The following is a 23,325-nucleotide window of genomic DNA, read 5'->3' as shown; positions in this document are numbered from 1 at the left end:
CCCTGTTACTCTCGCTCCTGTCAAGAATCATCTTTGCAATCCTTTCCTCTACATCTCTGGAACTATTCAGAGGTCTATAGACAACTCCCAACAGGGTGACCTCTCCTCTACTGTTCCTAACCTCGGCCCATACTGCCTCAGTAGACGAGTCCTCAAGCGTCCTTTCTACCGCCGTAATACTTTCCTTGATTAACAATGCCACACCCCCCCCTCTTTTACCATCTTCTCTGTTCTTACAGAAACATCTAAATCCTGGAACCTGCAACAACCATTCCTGTCCCTGCTCTACCCATGTCTCCGAAATCGCCACAACATCGAGATCCCAGGTACCAACCCATGCGGCAAGCTCACCCACCTTATTCCGGATGCTCCTGGCGTTGAAGTAGACACACTTCAAACCAGCGTCCTGCTTGCCGGTGCCCTCTTTCGAACTTATAACCCTATCCCTGACCTCACTACTCTCAACATCCTGTACACTGGGACTACAATTTAGGTTCCCATCCCCCTGCTGAGTTGCCAAAACAATGCTCGCTGGAGAGTACAGACAAAGACGACACAAAAGGATTCTGGGTTTTATTGGACTTTATTGTAGAAACTGTCCACCACAGAAGGTTCAGTTGCCCCGGGGGTTACTGAAAGTGAGAGGGCGAGTTGCAATCTGGGGCGCGATAGGAGCACAAAGGTTGGACACGGTACCGGGAGGTGCTCAGAGCTAAATTAAAAATCTCACCAGCAGCAAAGAGATTGAAAAGCCAAGTCGGGGGGGGGGGGGGGGGGGGGGGGGGGGTCCCCGGTAAACCACGGCTCCTGTCGATCCTTGGAATATCGTAGCCAGAGCCATCCAGTCATCAAAAAGGGGCGGGGATGGGGGGAGCATTCTTCCCCGTTGCATGCAGTCAGATATCGTAGTTCATGAGGAGAGATGCAACTCCACCTTTGGCAGTTGTTGATCTCGGAGGGGAATCTGGTGAGAGGGAGGGAGAATCCCGGGTGGCAGCCTCGGAGAGTGTGAGGTTGTGTTGGCCCTGTTGATGTCAGGAGAGAGCTCCCTGTGAAGGAAGTAGGGCGTGGGGGGAGGGGAGGGAACGTATTCACAGTAACACGCAGCATTGCTCCATTCAGTACTCCCCCCTCTCCCCCCCTGTCCCGCTCACTCCTCCCTCCGATCTCCGGCACATGTGACGTGCTGTCACGTCCTGGTGGGCATCTCAGGCGTAGATGTTTTCAGAGGGAGCTGTGGGGAGAAAGGACAGCAATTATTGACGTCTTCCGATTTCCATTTCAGTTGAGAACGTTTCTGGGGCGACTGTGGGAGCATTAGGGGATGGGAAAGGGGGTTGGCAAACCGTTAGGGTCCAGGGGTTGAGTTAACGGGATTGGGAGTCAAGGGTTGGTCAGGATTAGGGTGAGTGGTAAGGGCTTGGAGTTGAAGAGTTGGGTGAAGGGATTGAGTTTCGTTTTGAGGATTCGCATTAGGATTTGGGTTAAAATTTAGGGTTACTATTCGGGACTTAGGTTATGGGGTATTGGGATCAGCAGGTTGAGTCATGGGACACTGTTCGCGGGTTTGGGTAGCGGTTAGATTGATGACTAATGGGTTCAGAGCTATAGTGTTACTTTTGGGGGCCTGCTTTGCTCAGTTGGCTGGATAGATGCAGAGCAGGGTCAACGGGTTCAATTCCGTACCGGTTGAGGTTATTCATGAAGGCCCCGCCTTCTCAGCCATGCCCTTCCCTGAGGTGTGGTGATCCTCAGGTTAAATCACCACCAGTCAGCACTCCCCCTCAAAGGGGAAAGCAGCCTACGGTCATCTGGAACTATGGCGACTTTACTTACTTACTTTTGAATCTTAAAGTAAGGGTCAGGGTTAGAATATTAGTGTCAGGGCATTGACATGTTGTATCCGGAGTTTGCATTAGGGTTTGAATTTTAAAGGTTGGGGTATGAGATTAGAGTTATTGCGGTTAGGGTTAGGGGTTTGAATTAGGTGAATGGGTTAATTGTTGGGATAGTAGGAGTAGGGATAGGGTTTAAATTTTAAAGTTTAGGGTTATTGTATTGAGGCTCAGGTTTGAGTTAAGATTAGAATTAGGATTGGCGGTTTAAAGATTCGGGTTAGTGTTAAGGGGTAGTGTTCGGATCCAAAAGATTAGGGATGTGGTATTAGGGGGAGGATGAGGCGCTTGTGTTAAATTGCATTCACCATTAGTTTAGGGGTTAGGTTTTGGATTAGGATTAGGATTTGTGTTGTAAAGATTAGGGTTAGGGTTGCAATTCATGTCTTAAAGATTAGGGTCAGGGCTAGGGTTGCAGTTGGCCTCAGAGTTAGTATTAGTGTGAGAGTTAATATTAGCGCTATCATTATTGTTGGTGGTAGGGTTGGTGTTAGTATTAGGGTGAAGGATTGTTTTTTGTGTTTTAAACATTAAGGTCCTAGGATTATGTTATTAGGGTTAGGGTTATATCAGGGACAGGGGTATGGTAGGGTTAGGACAGGGTAGGGTTAGGGTTAAGGACAATTTAGAGTTTGGGATTGACATTGTGTTTTAAAGATTACGGTTCCAGTATTCGAGATAAGATTAGGGTCAGGGTTAAGATTATGGTTTAGGTGAAGATTAATGATTGATTTTGCGTTTTAAAGATTAGTGTTCCAGTATTGCCATTAAATTATTCGGGTTAGATTTAGGGTTAGTATTAGGTTTAGTATTTGGGTGAAAGGACCATAAGACCATCAGATATAGGAGCGGAATTAGGCCATTCGGCCCATCAAGTCTGCTCCACCATTCAATCATGGCTGATATTTTCTCATCCCCATTCTCCTGCCTTCTCTCCATAACCCCTGATCCCCTTATTAATCAAGAACCAAAAAGACACTCAGTGATTTGGCCTCCACAGCCTTCTGCGGCAAAGAGTTCCACAGATTCACCACCCTCTGGCTCAAGGGATTCCTCCTCATCTCTGTTTTAAAGGATCGTCCTTTCAGTCTGAGATTGTGTCCTCTGGTTCTAGTTTCTCGTACGAGTGGAAACATCCTCGCAGTATCCTGTAAGTTTCAATAAGATCCCCCCTCATCCTTCTAATCCCAACGAGAACACACCAGAGTCCTCGACTGCTCCTCATATGACAAGCTCTTTATTCCAGGGATTAGTCTTGTGAACGATTAGGGATTGGTTTCACATTTTTAAAGTTTAGGGTTCTAGTAACAGCAATATGTGATTAGGGGTAACATTTGGTTTCAGATTATGGATCCGTTTTGCATTATGAAGAATAACATTTTAGTATTATCGTTATGTTATTAGGGTTAGAAAATTAGAGGGGCAGCACGTTGGCACAGTGGTTAGCACTGCTGCCTCACGGCACCAAGGACCCGGGTTCTATCCCGGCCCTGGGTCCCAAATAAGGGCAGAGGAGGTGGATTGGCCATGCTAAATTGCACCTTATTTGGAAAACAAATGAATTGGGCACTTTGAATTTATTAAAATAAGTAAATTAGAGTTTGCAGTTACAGGTTGTTTTTGAGAAGCTAACACGCTCATCAAGAGATGCATTCGAGAGAATAGACTATGGTCTCCACCCAAGGTCCCAGATTCCCGGTTCAAATACAGTAAGAGGGCAGGGTTTACAATACTGGATACAAGGGAGAAAGTGGGCCAAACAAAACCATTGTATTGGGTGTATCTACAGATCACAGAGCACATTGAGGGAACAGGAAGAAGAGGAGCACCGGTTTGGACAACAAAATATAATTACCGGGAATTGGTGTGGCTGACATCTCAGCAGTCTTACTTCCACTGAAAAAGAAGATTTTCAACACATTAGAGGAAGCTTTACTCTGTATCTAACCCCGTGCTGTACCTGTCCTGGGACTGTTTGATGGGGACAATGTAGAGAGAGCTTTACTCTGTATCTAACCCCATGCTGTACCTGTCCTGGGAGTGTTTGGTGGGGACAGTGTAGAGGAAGCTTTACGCTGTATCTAACCCCGTGCTGTACCTGTCCTGGGAGTGTTTGATGGGGACAGTGTAGAGGAAGCTTTACTCTGTATCTAACCCCGTGCTGTACCTGTACTGGGAGCGTTTGATGGGGACAGTGTAGAGGGAGCTTTACTCTGTATCTAACCCCGTGCTGTACCTGTCCTGGGACTGTTTGATGGGGACAATGTAGAGAGAGCTTTACTCTGTATCTAACCCCGTGCTGTACCTCTCCTGGGAGTGTTTGATGGGGACAGTGTAGAGGAAGCTTTACGCTGTATCTAACCCCGTGCTGTACCTGTCCTGGGAGTGTTTGATGGGGACAGTGTAGAGGAAGCTTTACTCTGTATCTAACCCCGTGCTGTACCTGTCCTGGGAGCGTTTGATGGGGACAGTGTAGAGGGAGCTTTACTCTGTATCTAACCCCGTGCTGTACCTGTCCCGGGAATGTTTGATGGGGACAGTGTATAGGGAGCTTTACTCTGTATCTAACCCCGTGCTGTACCTGTCCTGGGAATGTTTGCTGGGGACAGTGTCTAGGGAACTTTACTCTGTATCTAACCCCTCATGTTCCTATCCACGGAGTGTTTGATGGGGACAGTGTAGAGGGAGCTTTACTCTGTATCTAGCCCCATGCTGTCCCTGCCCTGGGAGTGGTTGATGGGAACAGTAGAGGGAACTTTACCCTATATAACCCCTCATGTACCTGTCCTGGGAGTGTTTGATGGGGACAGTGTCGGCGGAGCTTTACTCTGTATCTAACCCCATGCTGTCCCTGCCCTGGGAGTGGTTGATGGGAACAGTGTAGAGGGAGCTTACATCTGTATCCACCTCAGTTTTAACCACTAAATGAATTATCAATGAATTCTTACTTTGACCTCTTTCCACATTTGAACTTTTTGCCTGTGAATTGAAAAAGAGTAAGAGTTAAGTATATGTCACAGTGCCATCCACTGACTTCCATATCAAATTATATTGACTGTGGATATTGAAAATTGGTTGATGTTTGCTTTGGACAGAATTTCTCGCCTCCCTAACTTTCACAAACTAAATTCTACACTAATACAAACACAGATCATTTACATTGATGTAATAGTTCCATGGTGATCCCTGATTTTATCACACACTTGAATTCGAGGTGATTCTTTCCACCGCCTGGTGCTCCGTATCACAAAAAAGGACACTGACAACAAGTCAGTTTTAGTTAGTACTATTCTAAAATCCCTCACACTCCCTCTGTTTCTAAAACCCTCCCTATCTCTGTAACCTACTCCGGCCCCTAAAACCACGAACTCTGCGCTCCTCCAATCGCAGTGACCCTCTGACAGTGCAGCACGCCCTCAGTACTGACCCTCTGACAGTGCAGCACTCCCTCAGCACTGACTCTCTGACAGTGCAGCACTCCCTCAGCACTGACTCTCTGACAGTGCAGCACTCCCTCAGTACTGACCCTCTGACAGTGCAGCACTCCCTCAGTACTGACTCTCTGACAGTGCAGCACTCCCTCAGTACTGACCCTCTGACAGTGCAGCACTCCCTCAGCACTGACTCTCTGACAGTGCAGCACTCCCTCAGCACTGACTCTCTGACAGTGCAGCACTCCCTCAGTACTGACCCTCTGACAGTGCAGCACTCCCTCAGTGCTGACCCTCTGACAGTGCAGCACTCCCTCAGTACTGACCCTCTGACAGTGCAGCGCTGCCTCTGAACTGACCCTCTGACAATGCAGCACTCCCTCAGTACTGACCCTCTGACAGTGCAGCACTCCCTCAGTACTGACCCTCTGACAGTGCAGCGCTGCCTCTGAACTGACCCTCTGACAATGCAGCACTCCCTCAGTACTGACCCTCTGACAGTGCAGCACTCCCTCAGTACTGACCCTCTGACAGTGCAGCACTCCCTCAGTACCGACCCTCTGACAGTGCAGCACTCCCTCAGTACTGACCCTCTGACAGTGCAGCACTCCCTCAGTACCGACCCTCTGACAATGCAGCACTCCCTCAGTACCGACCCTCTGACAGTGCAGCACTCCCTCAGTACCGACCCTCTGACAGTGCAGCACTCCCTCAGTACTGACCCTCTGACAGTGCAGCACTCCCTCAGTGCTGACCCTCTGACAGTGCAGCACTCCCTCAGTACTGACCCTCTGACAGTGCAGCACTCCCTCAGTACTGACCCTCTGACAGTGCAGCACTCCCTCAGTACTGACCCTCTGACAGTGCAGCACTCCCTCAGTACTGACCCTCTGACAGTGCAGCACTGCCCTCAGTACTGACCCTCTGACAGTGCAGCACTCCCTCAGTACTGACCCTCTGACAGTGCAGCATTCCCTCAGTACTGACCCTCTGACAGTGCAGCGCTGCCTCTGAACTGACCCTCTGACAGTGCAGCGCTCCCTGAATCCTGGAAATGTGATTGTACATCTGGATTTTAGAGCTTTCATTCCGAGCTGGGTGACATTTTCCCACACTACGGCGACTTTGAGTTTTAATTCGTCAGCAGTGTGTGCAAAACACTGGAATCGTTCTGATGATTGCCAACATTGTGTCCATGTTACATATGTACATATGCACCTTAATCAGGGCATTGTTTGCCTTTGATCCCTGTGTGTCCTTCAGCAAACCCAATTTATGATTTCAACATTCTCCCAGTGACTTCTTAATCAAAACAGGGGTTAAAAGGTCAGATCTAAAACTTTCAACTCCTTGACACTGATGCATGTCCGTGTCAAATGCAGCAAGACCTGGACAATATCCAGGCTTGGGCTGACAAGTGGCAAGTTACATTGCACCACACAAATGCCAGGCGATGACCATCTCCAACAAGAGAGGATCTAACCATCGTTCCTTGACATTTAATGGCATTACCATTGCTGAATCATGCAATATTCTGGGGTTTACGATTGACCAGAAACTGAACTGGGCCTAGCCATATTAATACTGTGGCTACCAAGCAGGTCAGAAGCTGGGAATCCTGCGGCGAGTAAATCACCTCCTGACTTCCCAAAGCCTGTCCACACCATCTACAAGGCACAAGACTGGAGTGTGATGGAATGCTCTCCACTTCCCTGGATGAGTGCAGCTCCAACAATACTCAAGAAGCTCGACGGATTCCAGGACAAAGCAGCCCCGCTTGATCAACAGCACATTTTAAACCCAGGACCGCTTCCATCTCGAAGGACAAGGGGAGCAGATACGTGGGAACCCCTCCAAGTCACGCAGCATCCCAACTTGGAAATATATCGGTCGTTCCTTCACTGTCGCTGTGTCAAAATCCAGGAACTCCCTCCCTAACAGCACTGTGGGTGTACCTACACCACACGGGACTGCAGCAGTTCAAAGAGGCAGCTCACCACCACATTCTCAAGGGCAATTAGGGATGGGCAACACATGAGGATGGAGGGTGAGGGACAATTATCTTGTTGATTCCATATTCTTAAATAAAATTCTGATATTGGATTATTCTGATATCTTGAAAGAGAAAGAGCCAAATTGGGAAGGAGAGCTTGTTGCAGCTTCGGAGGGGTGATAAGCAGGGAGATGTCTGGCGGAGATGCCACAGCGCCCCCCAACAGTCGCAGGTTACGATTGCGGTGTGACCTGAATAGTTCCTCTTATGCGAGGGAAGTATGGAATTTATCATGGAAAACTTGAGGCAGCGAATCAGCAGGAAGGCGGACGAGAGGTGAGATTCTGGAGGAAGCAAGCAAGTTTTGAGAAGAGGGGCCTGTGCTTCTTTCGACCGCACTGAACGTTCTCATGGAGGTACAGTGACATCAAATAGCCATTGGGGTCGGGTGAATGTATACTCACTCAAAGCGATGAGAATGCCAGCAACAAACATGACAATAGCCAGGACCAGGCCAGTCGTCCTCAACGTGTCATAATCTGCGGAAAGAATTGAACACACGGTGAGGATTCTCAGGGAATGTTGCAGAACCCTCCAAAGGCAAACTTTCACACATTGGCACAAAAGGAAGCGAAGACTTGAATTTCAAAAGTCACATGCAAGTTCCGGCAATGTCCCCAAAAGATTCTGACTACCAATGAGGTACCGGTAGTGAATTTGGTCTTTATTGGATGGTGTTTGTTCAGAAGAGTAACAGGAAGTGGACTAACAGGAAAGCTACTTAATGTTTATTTGAGGTGCAGTCAGTCTTGCACCACAGGAGCTCCCAATCTGGGACCAGCAATCTCCCACACCCAGCGGAGCGATGAGAAAATGTGATCCATTTTAATCATGTACATCAAAAGACATAGAGCAGCTTTTGGGCCCAGGAGCGAGCCACTGCTGGTCTTCTGAAAAATGCTGCTGTAGTGATCTCTATATGTGCCTGTACATAAGGGGTTAAGGTGTAATCAGTAGCACCACATGATCACTAGAGGGCCTGGCCAACAGGGGTATAAAAGGCAACCACATTGAGTCTCTCCCTCTTTTGTACTGTGACCAGGACAGGAGTATCAGATTAGCTCAGACGGTTAGTGTAGTCAAGAATAGTTACTGTAGTTAGATCTTGTTAACTTTATCACTAGTATCAATGTTAAAGTAAAGAACTCACGCAATTATTGTTATAGTTACTCAATAAACCTTTTGTTACCACTGGACGAGTTTGAGTCTTCTTTCATCGAGATTCAGAAGACCTCATTGGGAAGGAGAGCTTGTTGCAGCTTCGGAGGGGTGAGAAGCAGGGAGATGTCTGGCGGAGATACCACAGCGCCCCCCAACAGTCGGAGGTTACGATTGCGGTGTGACCTGGACAGGTTTGAGTAACACATATAACACTCCGTAGTATATCACAACACACAACGAAGTGTGATAAAAGATGATACAGGAATGTAATAAACGAGTTGCCTTTGTAATCCTCCAAAATTACCAGCAAAGGGGCCCAGTGCGAACTCTCAAATGGATGACAGAACATCCAGCAATGCATCACTCCCTCAGTACTAACCCTCCAACTGCGCAGCACTCCCTCAATACTGACACTGCAACACTGCAGTGTTCCACCAGTACTGACCATCTAACAGTGCAGCACTCCCTCAGTACTGACCCTCCGACAGTGCAGCACTCCCTCAGTACTGACCCTCTGACAGTGCAGCACTCCCTCAGTACTGACCCTCTGACAGTGCAGCACTCCCTCAGCACCGACCCTCTGACAGTGCAGCACTCCCTCAGTACTGACCCTCTGACAGTGCAGCACTCCCTCAGTACTGACCCTCTGACAGTGCAGTACTCCCTCAATACTGACCCTTCGACAGCGCCGCACTCCCTCAGTACTGACTCACTGACAGTGCCGCACTCTCTCAGCACTGACCCTCTGAGAGTCCAAAACTCCCTCAACACTGACCACTGATAGTCCAGCACTCCCTTAGTATTGACCCTCTGACACTGCAGCACTCCCTCAGTACTGACACTCCGACAGTGCGGCACTCCCTCAGTACTGACTCTCTGACAGTGCAGCACTCCCTCAGTTCTGACCCGCTGACAGTGCAGCACTCCCTCAGTACTGACCATCTGACAGTGCAGCACTCCCTGAGTACTGACCCGCTGACAGTGCAGAACTCCCTCAGTACTGACCCTCTGACAGTGCAGCACTCCCTCAGTTCTGACCCTTTGACACTGCAGCACTCCCTCAGTACTGACCCTCCGACAGTGCAGCGCTCCCTCAGTACTGACCCTCTGACAGTGTCACGCTCTCCCAGTACTGACCCTCTGACAGTGTCACGCTCTCCCAGTACTGACCCTCTGACAGTGCAGAGCTCCCTCAGTATAAACGCTCCAACAGTGCAACACTCCCTCAGTGTTGACCCTCTGACAGTGCAGAACTCCTTCAGTACTGACCCTCTGACAGTGCAGCACTCCCTCAGTACTGACCCTCTGACAGTGCAGCATTCGCTCAGTACTGACCCTCTGGCAGTGCAGCGCTCCCTCAGTACTAACCCTCTGCCACTGCAGCACTCCCTCAGTACTGACCCTCTGACAGTGCAGCACTCCCTCAGTACTGACCCTCTGACAGTGCAGCACTCCCTCAGTACTGACCCTCTGGCAGTGCAGTGCTCCCGCAGTACTGACCCTCTGACAGTGCAGCATTCGCTCAGTACTGACCCTCTGACAGTGCAGCGTTCCCTCAGTACTGACCCTCTGACAGTGCAGCACTCCCTCAGTACTGACCCTCTGACAGTGCAGCACTCCCTCAGTACTGACCCTCTGACAGAGCAGCGTTTCCTCAGCGCAAGGGATCTTGTCCAGAAATTGAGTTTTTTGCTTTCTGGAGCCCGGAGCTTTTAGCCATGGTGTTCCGAATCAGTAACATGAGTGTGACCAACTGGGAGAATGATTTATAAATATCACCAAAGAACATGGTCAGGGCAACACGGTAGCATAGGGGTTAGCACAATTGCTTCACAGCTCCAGGGTCCCAGGTTCGATTCCGGCTTGGGTCACTGTCTGTGCAGAGTCTGCACATCCTCCCCGTGTGTGTGTGGGTTTCCTCCGGGTGCTCCGGTTTCCTCCCACAGTCCAAAGATGTGCAGGTTAGGTGGATTGGCCATTCTAAAGTGCCCTTCATGTCCAAAATTACCCTTAGTGTTGGTTGGGTGGGGTTACTGGGTTATGGGGATAGGGTGGTGTGGACTTGAGTAGGGTGCTCTTTCCAAGAGATTCGATGGGCCGAATGGCCTCCTTCTCCACTGTAAATTCTATGAAATTCTATGATCACTTTGCTGCCAGTCGAAGCTTTCTTTGCCCGAATTGGCTTATGAAATTCCAGCATGATAACAGTGACATCCCTTAAACAAAAGCCTGACTTAGCTTCCAAACACTTTCGGACATTGCAAGAGTTTGGGTGGTGCTCGGAAATGGGAGGCACAACCTCCCCAAGGTACAGAGGGTAAGAGGGCAAGACTGTTCGACAGATATTTCCCCACCGCTGAATGTGGAACCAGTACCCAAAGTGAGAGTCAGTGTGTGTGGAACCTGTACCCCAATGAGTCAGTGTGTGTGAGACCTGTACCCCACTGAGAGTCATTGTGTGTGGGACCTGTTCCCCAGTGAGAGTCAGTGTGTGTGGAACCCGTACCCCAGTGAGAGTCAGTGTGTGTGGAACCCGTACCCCAGTGAGAGTCAGTCAGTGTGTGTGGGTCCCGTACCCCAGTGAGAGTCAGTGTGTGTGTGGAACCTGTACCCCAGTGAAAGTCAGTGTGTGTGGAGCTGTACCCCAGCGAGAGTCAGTGTGTGTGGAACCCGTACCCCAGTGAGAGTCAGTGTGTGTGGAACCCGTACCCCAGTGAGAGTCAGTGTGTGTGGGACCTGTAGCCCAATGAGAGTCAGAGTGTGTGGAACCCATACCCCAGTGAGAGTCAGTGTGTGTGGAACCTGTACCCCAATGAGTCAGTGTGTGTGAGACCTGTACCCCACTGAGAGTCATTGTGTGTGGGACCTGTTCCCCAGTGAGAGTCAGTGTGTGTGGAACCCGTACCCCAGTGAGAGTCAGTGTGTGTGGAACCCGTACCCCAGTGAGAGTCAGTGTGTGTGGGTCCCGTACCCCAGTGAGAGTCAGTGTGTGTGTGGAACCTGTACCCCAGTGAAAGTCAGTGTGTGTGGAGCTGTACCCCAGCGAGAGTCAGTGTGTGTGGAACCCGTACCCCAGTGAGAGTCAGTGTGTGTGGAACCCATACCCCAGTGAGAGTCAGTGTGTGTGTGGAACCCGTATCCCAGTGAGAGTCAGTGTGTGTGGGACCCGTACCCCAGTGAGAGTCAGTGTGTGTGGAACCCGTACCCCAGTGAGAGTCAGTGTGTGTGGAACCTGTACCTCAGTGAGGGTCAGTGTGTGTGGAACCTGTCCCTCAGTGAGGGTCAGTGTGTGTGTGTGCGTGTGTGTGGGGGGAGGGGGGGACTGGGAGCGGATGTCCTTTCTTCATTTTGTCACTTATTTGTTCCAATAATTTTATGATGATGTTTCTTTACTGACCGTAGGCAAACTGGTCCTGATTTGTCGAGATCACTGGAAAGTAAAGAAATAAAATATGTAATTAGTATTTTCTGGAGATTTCTCAATCGGATTTGATTTATTCTGCTTCTCCTCTGATATTCATTGCAGCCAGTGTATTCCAGTGAGCTGGATTGTCAGACTGTAATGACCCCTGCTGTGTGTGACTACCCATCTGAACATCTTCGGCAGCATGGTGGCATAGCGGTTAGCACTGCTGCCTCACAGAGCCAGGCACCCGGATGCAATTGCTGCCTTGGTTGACCATGTGGAGTTTGCAGTTTCTCCCCGTGTCTGTATGTCTCAGTTTCCTGCAGGTGATCCAGTTTCCTCCAACAGTCCGTACATGTGCAGGTTCGATGGATTGGCCATGTTAAATTGCCCTTAATGCCCAAAAGGTTAAGTGGGATAACGGGGATCGGGCAATGGAATGTACCTAGCATGGGTGCTCGTTTAGAGGGTCAGTGCAGACTTGATGGGCCGAATGGCCTCCTTCTGCACTCTAAGGATTCTATGATTCTCTCTCTCACACACACATACACACTCTCTCTCACACACACACACACACTCTCTCTCACACACACTCTCTCACACACACACCCTCTCTCTCACACACACATCCTCTCTCTCACACACACTCTCTGACACACGCTCTGACACACACACACACCCTCTCTCTCTCACACACACACACTCTCTGACACACACACTCTGTCACACAAATACACTCTCTCTCTCACACACACACTCTCTCTCACACATACTCTGACACACAGACTCTGACACACACACTCTCACACACACAAACTCTCTCTCACACACACTCTCTCTCACACACACACACACTCTCTCTCACACACACACTCTCTCTCACACACACCCTCTCTCACACACTCTCACACACATAAACTTTCTCACACACACTCTCTCTCACACACACACTCTCTCACACACACACTCTCTCACACACACACTCTCTCACACACACACTCTCACACAAACTCTGACACACAGACTCTGACACACACTCTCTGACACACACACACACTCTCTCACACACACAAACTCTCTCTCACACACACTCTCACACACCACCACTCACACACACACTCTCTCACACACACACATACACACTCTGACACACACACACAAACTCTCTCTCACACACACACACTCTCTCACACACACAAACTCTCTCTCACACACACACCCTCTCTCTCACACACTCTCACACACACTCTTTGACACACACACTCGTTGACACACACACTCTGACACACACACACACACACTGACACACACTCTGACACACACACACACTCTGACACACACACACACACTCTGACACACACACACAAACTCTCACACACACACACTCTCTCACACACACACCCTCTCTCTCACACACTCTCACACACACACTCTGACACACACACTCATTGACACACACTCTCTCACACACACACACACACACACTCTGACACACACTCTGACACACACACACACACTCTGACACACACACACAAACTTTCTCTCACACACACCAACTCTCTCTCACACACACACACACTCTCTCACACACACAAACTCTCTCTCACACACACACACTCTCTCACACACACACACACACTCTGACACACACACACACTCTGACACACACACAAACTTTCTCTCACACACACAAACTCTCTCTCACACACACACACACTCTCTCACACACACAAACTCTCTCTCACACACACGCACTCTCTCACACACACAACCTCTCTCTCACACACACTCTCACACACACACTCTGACACACACACTCGTTGACACACACACTCTGACACACACTCTCTCTGACACACACACACACTCTCTCTCTCTTTCACACATACACTCTCACACACACACACTCTCACTGTCACACACACTCTCACCGTCACACACACAGGGCGGGGTTCTCCAACCCCCCCGCCGGGGCGGAGAATCGCCGGGGGTCGGCGTGAATCCAGCCCCCGCCGGCCGCCGAATTCTCTGGCCCTCCAAAGGTCGGCGAGGCGTGAATCGCGCCGCCCGCCTTGGAGAATGGCGGGAACCGGCCACATTCAATGGGCCGCGGGGCTGCCCGAATTCTCCGGCCCGTGATGGGCCTGAAGTCCCGCTGGTTTTTTGCCGGTTCCGCCGGCGTGGATCAGACTAAGTCCCTTACCGGCGGGACCTGGCGGCACGTGCGGGCTCCGGGGTCCTGGGGGGGTGCGGGACGATCTGGCCCCGGGGGGTGCCCGTACGGTGGCCTGGCCCGTGATCGGGACCCACCGATCCGCGGGCGGGCCTGTGCCGTAGGGGCACTCATTTCCTAAGTGTCGACCGTGTCAGCCTCCGTGATGGCCAACACGTAGGTGAACCCCCCCCCCCCCAAACCCCCGCACATGCGCGGGGATGACGTCAGCAGCCGCTGATGCTCCCGCGCATGCGCGGACTTTCACCGACCGGCGGAGTCCTTTCGGCCCCGGCTGGCGTGGTGCCATAGGTCTTCCACGCCAGCCGGCGGGGCGCAAACCACTCCGGCGCCGGCCTAGCCCCTGAAGGTACAGAGGATTCCACACCTTTGGGGCGGGCCGACGCCGGGGTGGTTCACGCCACTCCGTCCCACCGGGACCCCCCACCCCGCCAGGTACGGGAGAATCCCGCCCACACTCTCTGTCACATACTCTTTCACACATTCTCTCATGCACATTCTCTCATGCACACGCTCTCATGCACACTCTCTCTCACACACACACACACGCTTTCACTCTCTCACACACACATGCTTTCACTCTCTCACACACACACACGCTTTCACTCTCTCACACACACACACGCTTTCACTCTCTCACACACACACACACACGCTTTCACACTCACACACACACGCTTTCACTCTCTCACACACACACACGCTTTCACTCTCTCACACACACTCACGCTTTCACTCTCTCACACACACACACGCTTTCACTCTCTCACACACACACACACGCTTTCACACTCACACACACACACGCTTTCACTCTCTCACACACACACACGCTTTCACTCTCTCACACACACACACGCTTTCACTCTCTCACACACACACGCTTTCACTCTCTCACACACACACACACGCTTTCACTCTCTCACACACACACTTTCACTCTCACACACACACACGCTTTCACTCTCTCACGCACACACAGGCTTTCACTCTCTCACACACACACACACACTTTCACACTCACACACACACGCTTTCACTCTCTCACACACACACACACGCTTTCACTCTCTCACACACACACGCTTTCACTCTCTCACACACACACACGCTTTCACTCTCTCACACACACACACACGCTTTCACTCTCTCACACACACACACACGCTTTCACTCTCTCACACACACACACGCTTTCACTCTCTCACACACACACACGCTTTCACTCTCACACACACACACGCTTTCACTCTCTCACACACACACACGCTTTCACTCTCTCACACACACACACGCTTTCACTCTCTCACACACACACGCTTTCACTCTCTCACACACACACACACGCTTTCACACTCTCACACACACACGCTTTCACTCTCTCACACACACACACACGCTTTCACACTCTCACACACACACGCTTTCACTCTCTCACACACACACACACGCTTTCACTCTCACACACACACACGCTTTCACTCTCTCACACACACACGCTTTCACTCTCTCACACACACACACGCTTTCACTCTCTCACACACACACACGCTTTCACTCTCTCACACACACACGCTTTCACGCTCTCACACACACACACGCTTTCACTCTCACACACACACACACTTTCACTCTCTCACACACACGCTTTCACTCTCTCACACACACACAAGCTTTCACTCTCTCACACACACACGCTTTCACTCTCTCACACACACACACGCTTTCACTCTCTCACACACACACACGCTTTCACTCTCTCACACACACACACGCTTTCACTCTCTCACACACACACGCGCTTTCACTCTCTCACACACACACACGCTTTCACTCTCTCACACACACACACGCTTTCACTCTCTCTCACACACACGCTTTCACTCTCTCACACACACACACGCTTTCACTCTCTCACACACACACACGCTTTCACTCTCTCACACACACACACGCTTTCACTCTCTCACACACACACACACTTTCACTCTCTCACACACACACACGCTTTCACTCTCTCACACACACACACGCTTTCACTCTCTCACACACACACACGCTTTCACTCTCTCACACACACACACGCTTTCACTCTCTCACACACACACACGCTTTCACTCTCTCACACACACACACACGCTTTCACTCTCTCACACTCACGCGCACTCTCACGCACACGCTGTTCTCTCACACACACACTCACTCTGTCACACACTTTCTGTCACACACACTCTCTCACATACACTCTCTCTCCAACAGGCTGACTCTCTCTCACACACACTCTCTCTAGCACACTCCCTCTCTTTCGTGAGCTCTCTCTCGTGCGCTCTCTCCCGTATGCATTCTCTCTCATGCACACTCTCTCTTGTGCGCGCTCTCTCTCGCACTAATTCACTCACTCACTCTTGCACTTATTCACTCACTCACTCATTTATTCAGAGTAAAGCTTTCTTTACACTGTCCTCATCAAACGCTCCCCGGACATGTACAGCACAGGGTTAGAAACAGAGTAAAGCACCCTCTACACTGTCACCATCAAACACATCCAGGACAGGTACAGCACAGGGTTAGATACAGAGTAAAGCTCCCTCTACACTGTCACCATCAAACACACCCAGGACAGGTACAGTACAGGGTTAGATACAGAGTAAAGCTCCCTCTGCACTGTCCCCATTAAACACTCCGAGGACAGGTACAGCATGGGGTTAGATACAGAGTAAAGCTTCCTCTAAACTGTCTCCATCAAACACTCCCAGGACAGGTACAGCACGGAGTTAGTTACAGAGTAAAGCTCCCTCAACAGCACAGTAGCATTGTGGATAGCACAATCGCTTCACAGCTCCAGAGTCCCAGGTTCGATTCCGGCTTGGGTCACTGTCTGTGCGGAGTCTGCACATCCTCCCCGTGTGTGCGTGGGTTTCCTCCGGGTGCTCCGGTTTCCTCCCACAGTCCAAAGATGTGCAGGTTGGGTGGATTGGCCATGATAAATTGCCCTTAGTGTCCAAAATTGCCCTTAGTGTTGGGTGGGGTTACTGGGTTATGGGGATAGGGTGGAGATGTTGACCTTAGGTAGGATGCTCTTTCCAAGAGCTGGTGCAGACTCGATGGGCCAAATGGCCTCCTTCTGCACTGTAAATTCTATGTTAAAAAAAACAGTGTCGCCATCAAACACTCCCAGGACATGTACAGCACAGGGTTAGTTACAGAGTAAAGCTCCCTCTACGCTGTCCCCATCAAACACTCCCAGGACAGGTTCAGCACGGGGTTAGATACAGAGTAAAGCTCCCTCTACACTGTCCCCATCAAACACTCCCAGGACAGGTACAGCACAGGGTTAGATACAGAGTAAAGCTCCCTCTACACTGTCCCCATCAAACACTCCCAGGACAGGTACAGCACGGAGTTAGATACAGAGTAAAGCTCCCTCTGCACTGTCTCCATCAAACACTCCCAGGACAGGTACAGCATGGAGTTAGATACAGAGTAAAGCTCCCTCTGCACTGTCTCCATCAAACACACCCAGGACAGGTACAGCACAGGGTTAGATACAGAGTAAAGCTCCCTCCACACTGTCCCCATCAAATACTCCCAGGACAGGTACAGCACAGGGTTAGATACAGAGTAAAGCTCCCTCTACACTTCCCCCATCAAACACTCCCAGGACAGGTACAGCACAGGGTTAGATACAGAGTAAAGCTCCCTCAACAGTGTCGCCATCAAACACTCCCAGGACAGGTACAGCACGGGGTTAGATACAGAGTAATGCTCCCTCTTCCCTGTCCCCATCAAACACTCCCAGGACAGGTACAGCACAGGGTTAGATACAGAGTAAAGCTCCCTCGGCACTGTCCTCATCACTCCCAGGACAGGTACAGCACGGGGTTAGATACAGAGTAAAGCTCCCTCGGCACTGTCCTCATCACTCCCAGGACAGGTACAGCACGGGGTTAGATACAGAGTAAAGCTTCCTCTACGCTGTCCCCATCAAACACTCCCAGGACAGGTACAGCACAGGGTTAGATACAGAGTAAAGCTCCCTCGGCACTGTCCTCATCACTCCCAGGCAGGTACAGCACAGGGTTAGATATTCTGTTCCCTTGCAAACCTCTGGAATTTGAAATTGTAAGATAAAATAAATATCAGATTGGTGAGGAGGGCGCGGGGGGAGATAGCTTTCTTGTCAATGGTGTTTTTTATGATGCTTTGTCGGGTGAATTCACTCATCATCTTGTTTGGAACCTGCTTTGGTGCAGTGTGAATTTGATGTGCTGCAGGTTAGGACTGAATGGCTAGCGCAGTGTGTCGTAACTGAGTACTGCAATACTCCCGCCAGCCTTCGATACTCCACCCTCACATTGTCAGGTGACTGACTGGCAGGAATTCAGTGATATTCTGCTGAATCAGCCCTTCACCCTGTTACTGATTCAGGTCCAGGGCTGATTACTCATCACTGGCAGAGAGTCAGAGGATGATTGATAAAGGCAGTTTGAGTAGATTTGCTGGTATAGTCCTTGGGGATTATACCCTGCACTTCACGAGCTCACACCACTGACCGGGGAAAATGTTGGACTGAGTTCAGCAGGCTCAGAATGCCCGTGAAACCATTCAGAAACACACTCACAAACTCACTCCACCAATCACTCACCTCGCTCCAACATTCACTCACTCACTCACTGGCTCAATCACTCGCTCACTCAATCACTCACTCACTCAATCACTCACTGCTCACTCATTCTAACAACACTCACTGACTCAATCACTCACTGACTCCATCACTCACTCACTGATCACTCACTCACTCACAGACTCAATCACTCACTCACTCACACATTCACTCACTGACTGACTGCTCAATCACTCACTGCTCACTCACTCACTGTTCACTCACTCATTGACTCACTCAATCACTGACTCACTCACTCACTCACTCACTGACTAACTCACTCACTGACTCACTCACTCACTGACTCACTCACTCACTGCTCACTCACTCACTGACTCACTCACTCTGCTCACTCACCCACTGTTCACTCACTCACTCACTGCTCACTCACTCACTGTTCATTCACTCACTCACTGCTCATTCACTCACTGTTCACTCACTCCCTCACTCAATCACTCACTCACTGACTCACTAACACACTGCTCAATTACTCACTCAGTCACTCACTGCTCACTCAATCACTCACTCACTGACTCACTCACTCACTGACTCACTCAGTCACTCAATCACTCACTCAGTCACTCAATCACTCACTCAGTCACTCAATCACTCACTCATTCACTGACTCACTCGCTCTGTTCACTCACTCACTGATTCACTCACTCACTCACTGACTCACTCAGTCACTCAATCACTCACTCATTCACTCACCCACTCTCACTCACTGCTCACTCACTCACTCATTCACTGACTCACTCGCTCTGTTCACTCACTCACTGATTCACTCACTCACTCACTGACTCACTCAGTCACTCAATCACTCACTCATTCACTCACCCACTCTCACTCACTGCTCACTCACTCACTCACTCACTGACTCACTCACTCAATCACACACCCACTCACTGACTCACTCAATCACTCATTCACTCACTCACTGCTCACTCACTCACTGATCACTGATACACTCACTCACTCACTGATCACTCACTCACCAAATCAATCACTCACTCACTCACTGACTCACTCAATCACTTACTCACTACTGTCTCAATCACTCATTCACTCAATCACTCACTCACTCAATCACACACTGCTCACTCACTCCAACAATCACTCACTGACTCAATCACTCACTGACTCCATCACTTACTCACTGGTCACTCACTCACTCACTGACTCAATCACTCACTCACTCACACATTCACTCACTCACTGACTGCTCAATCACTCACTGTTCACTCACTCACTGTTCACTCACTCATTGACTCACTCAATCACTGACTCACACTCACTCACTCACTGACTCACTCACTCACTGACTCACTCATTCACTGCTCACTCACCCACTGACTCACTCACTCTGCTCACTCACTGCTCACTCACTCACTGCTGACTCACTCACTCACTGCTCACTCACTGTTCACTCACTGCTCATTCACTCACTGTTCACTCACTCCCTCACTCACTCATTCACTCACTCACTGACTCACTAACTCACTGCTCAATTACTCACTCAGTCACTCACTGCTCACTCAATCACTCACACACTGACTCACTCACACACACACTCAATCACTCACTCACTCAATCAGTCACTCAATCACTCACTCATTCACTGACTCCTCACTCACTCACTGTTCACTCACTCATTCATTCTCTCACTCACCCATTCACTCACTGGCTCTCACTTGTTCACTCACTCAATCACTCACTGCTCACTAACTCACTGATCACTCACTCACTCACTCACTGACCGACTCACTCAATCACTCATTCACTCACTCACTCACTCACTGCGCACTCACTCACTGATTCAATCACTCACTCACTCAATCACTCACTCACTGACTCACTCAATCACTTATTCACTCACTGACTCAATCACTCACTCACTCAATCACTCACTCACTGACTCAATCACTCACTCATTCACTCACTCACTGACTGCTCAATCACTCACTCAGCACTCACTCACTGCTCACTCACTCATTGACTCACTCACTCACTGCTCACTCACTCACTGACTCACTCACTGCTCACTCACTCACTGGCTGACTCGCTCACTGGCTGCTCACTCACTCACTGCTCACTCATTCACTGCTCACTCATTCACTGCTCACTCACTCACTGCTCACTCACTCACTGCTCACTCATTCACTGCTCACTCACTCACTGCTCACTCACTGACTGACTCACTCACTGACTCACTAACCCACTGACTCACTGCTCAATCACTCAATAACTCACTCTGCTCACTCACTCACTACTCACTCAATCACTCACTCACTGACTCACTCACTCAATCACTCACTCACTGACTCACTCACTCACTCAATCACTCACTCATTCACTGACTCACGCATTGATCACTAATTCATTCACTCGCTCATTCACTAACTGACTCACTGCTCACTCACTCACTAACTGACTCGCTCGCTGACTGCTCACTCACTCACTGACTCACTCACTCACCGCTCACTCACTCACTGACTCACTCACTGCTCACTCACTCACTGACTGACTCGCTCACTGGCTGCTCACTCACTCACTGCTCACTCACTCACTGCTCACTCATTCACTGCTCACTCACTCACTGCTCACTCACTGACTGACTCACTCACTGACTCACTAACCCACTGACTCACTGCTCAATCACTCAATAAATCACTCTGCTCACTCACTCACTACTCACTCAATCACTCACTCACTGACTCACTCAATCACTCAATCACTCACTCACTCACTGCTCACTCACTGACTGACTCACTCACTGACTCACTAACCCACTGACTCACTGCTCAATCACTCAATACTTCACTCACTGCTCACTCACTCACTACTCGCTCAATCACTCACTCACTGACTCACTCAATCACTCAATCACTCACTCACTCACTCACTCACTCAATCACTCACTCATTGATCACTCATTCATTCACTCGCTCATTCACTAACTCACTCACTGACTCACGCACTCACTCAGTCACTCAATCACTCACTCATTCACTGACTCACTCACTCACTGTTCACTCACTCACTGATTCACTCACTCAGTCACTGTTCACTCACTCAATCACTCACTCACTCACCCACTCTCACTTACTGACTCACTCACTCGCTGACTCAACCAATCACTCACTCATTCACTGACTCACTCATTGCTCACTTACTCACTCATTCATTCACTCAATCACTCACTCACTGACTCACTCAGTCACTCAATCACTCACTCATTCACTGACTCACTCACTCACTCACTGTTCACTCACTCACTGATTCACTCACTCACCCATTCACTCACTCACTCACTGACTCTCACTCGTTCACTCACTCAATCACTCACTGCTCACTGATCACTCACTCATTCACTCACTTACTGACTCACTCACTCAATCACTCACCCACTCACTGACTCACTCACTCACTCAATCCCTCACTCACTCAATCACTCATTCACTCATTCACTCACTCACTCACTGCTCACTCACTAACTGATCACTGACACACTCACTCACTCACTGCTCACTCACTCACTGATCACTCACTAACTCACACTGATTCAATCACTCACTCACTCAATCACTCACTCACTGACTCATTCAATCACTCACTCATTCACTCACTCACTCATTCATTCACTCACTCACTGACTGCTCAATCACTCACTGCTCACTCATTGACTCACTCACTGACTGACTCACTCACTGACTGCTCACTCACTGACTGACTCACTCACTGACTGGTCACTCACTGACTGACTGACTCACTCACTGAATTGCTCACCCACTGACTCACTCGCTGCTCACTCACTCACTGCTCACTCACTCACTGCTCACTGACTGACTGCTCACTCACTCACTGCTCACTCACTGACTGCTCACTCATTCACTGCTCACTCACTCACTCACTGCTCACTCACTGACTGACTGACTCACTCACTGACTCACTAACCACTGACTCACTGCTCAATCACTCAATAACTCACTCACTGCTCACTCACTCACTACTCACTCAATCACTCACTCACTCACTCACTCACTCACCCATTGGCTCACTCACTGACTGACTCACTCACTGACTGCTCACTCACTCACTGACTGACTGACTCACTCACTCACTCACTGCTCACTCACTCACTGCTCACTCATTCACTGCTCACTCACTGCTCACTCACTGACTGACTCACTCACTGACTCACTAACCCACTGACTCACTGCTCAGTCACTCAATAACTCACTCACTGCTCACTCACTACTCACTCAATCACTCAATCACTCACTCACTCAGTCACTCAGTCACTCAATCACTCACTCATTCACTGACTCACTCATTGCTCACTCATTCATTCACTCACTCATTCACTAACTCACTCATTGGCTCACTCACTGACTGACTCACTCACTGACTGCTCACTCACTCACTGACTCACTCACTGCTCACTCACTCACTCTCACTCACTCATCACTCATCACTGCCTCAC

The 23,325-nt window shown here is 49.8% G+C and overlaps 1 protein-coding gene across 1 annotated transcript in view; it reads right to left on the bottom strand.

The window, feature by feature from the left end:
• Positions 1-576: 576 nt before the first annotated feature.
• Positions 577-23,325, bottom strand: part of LOC119974561 (sodium/potassium-transporting ATPase subunit gamma-like) — a 34,495-nt gene continuing 11,746 nt past the window's right edge. Inside the window, exons 2-6 of the mRNA XM_038813554.1 lie at positions 11,938-11,970; positions 7,784-7,858; positions 4,844-4,874; positions 3,751-3,791; positions 577-1,234 (exon numbers count right to left, since the gene is read on the bottom strand). Coding sequence (XP_038669482.1) covers positions 1,209-1,234; positions 3,751-3,791; positions 4,844-4,874; positions 7,784-7,858; positions 11,938-11,970 — 206 coding nt within the window. The 3' untranslated portion in view covers positions 577-1,208. The remainder of the gene's footprint in view (positions 1,235-3,750; positions 3,792-4,843; positions 4,875-7,783; positions 7,859-11,937; positions 11,971-23,325) is intronic.

This window comes from Scyliorhinus canicula, chromosome 12, assembly GCF_902713615.1.
Source record: "Scyliorhinus canicula chromosome 12, sScyCan1.1, whole genome shotgun sequence".
In the NCBI taxonomy this organism is placed as follows: Eukaryota; Metazoa; Chordata; class Chondrichthyes; order Carcharhiniformes; family Scyliorhinidae; genus Scyliorhinus; species Scyliorhinus canicula.
Note: the sequence above shows the minus strand (reverse complement) of the source record. Positions and strands in the feature narration are given on the sequence as shown.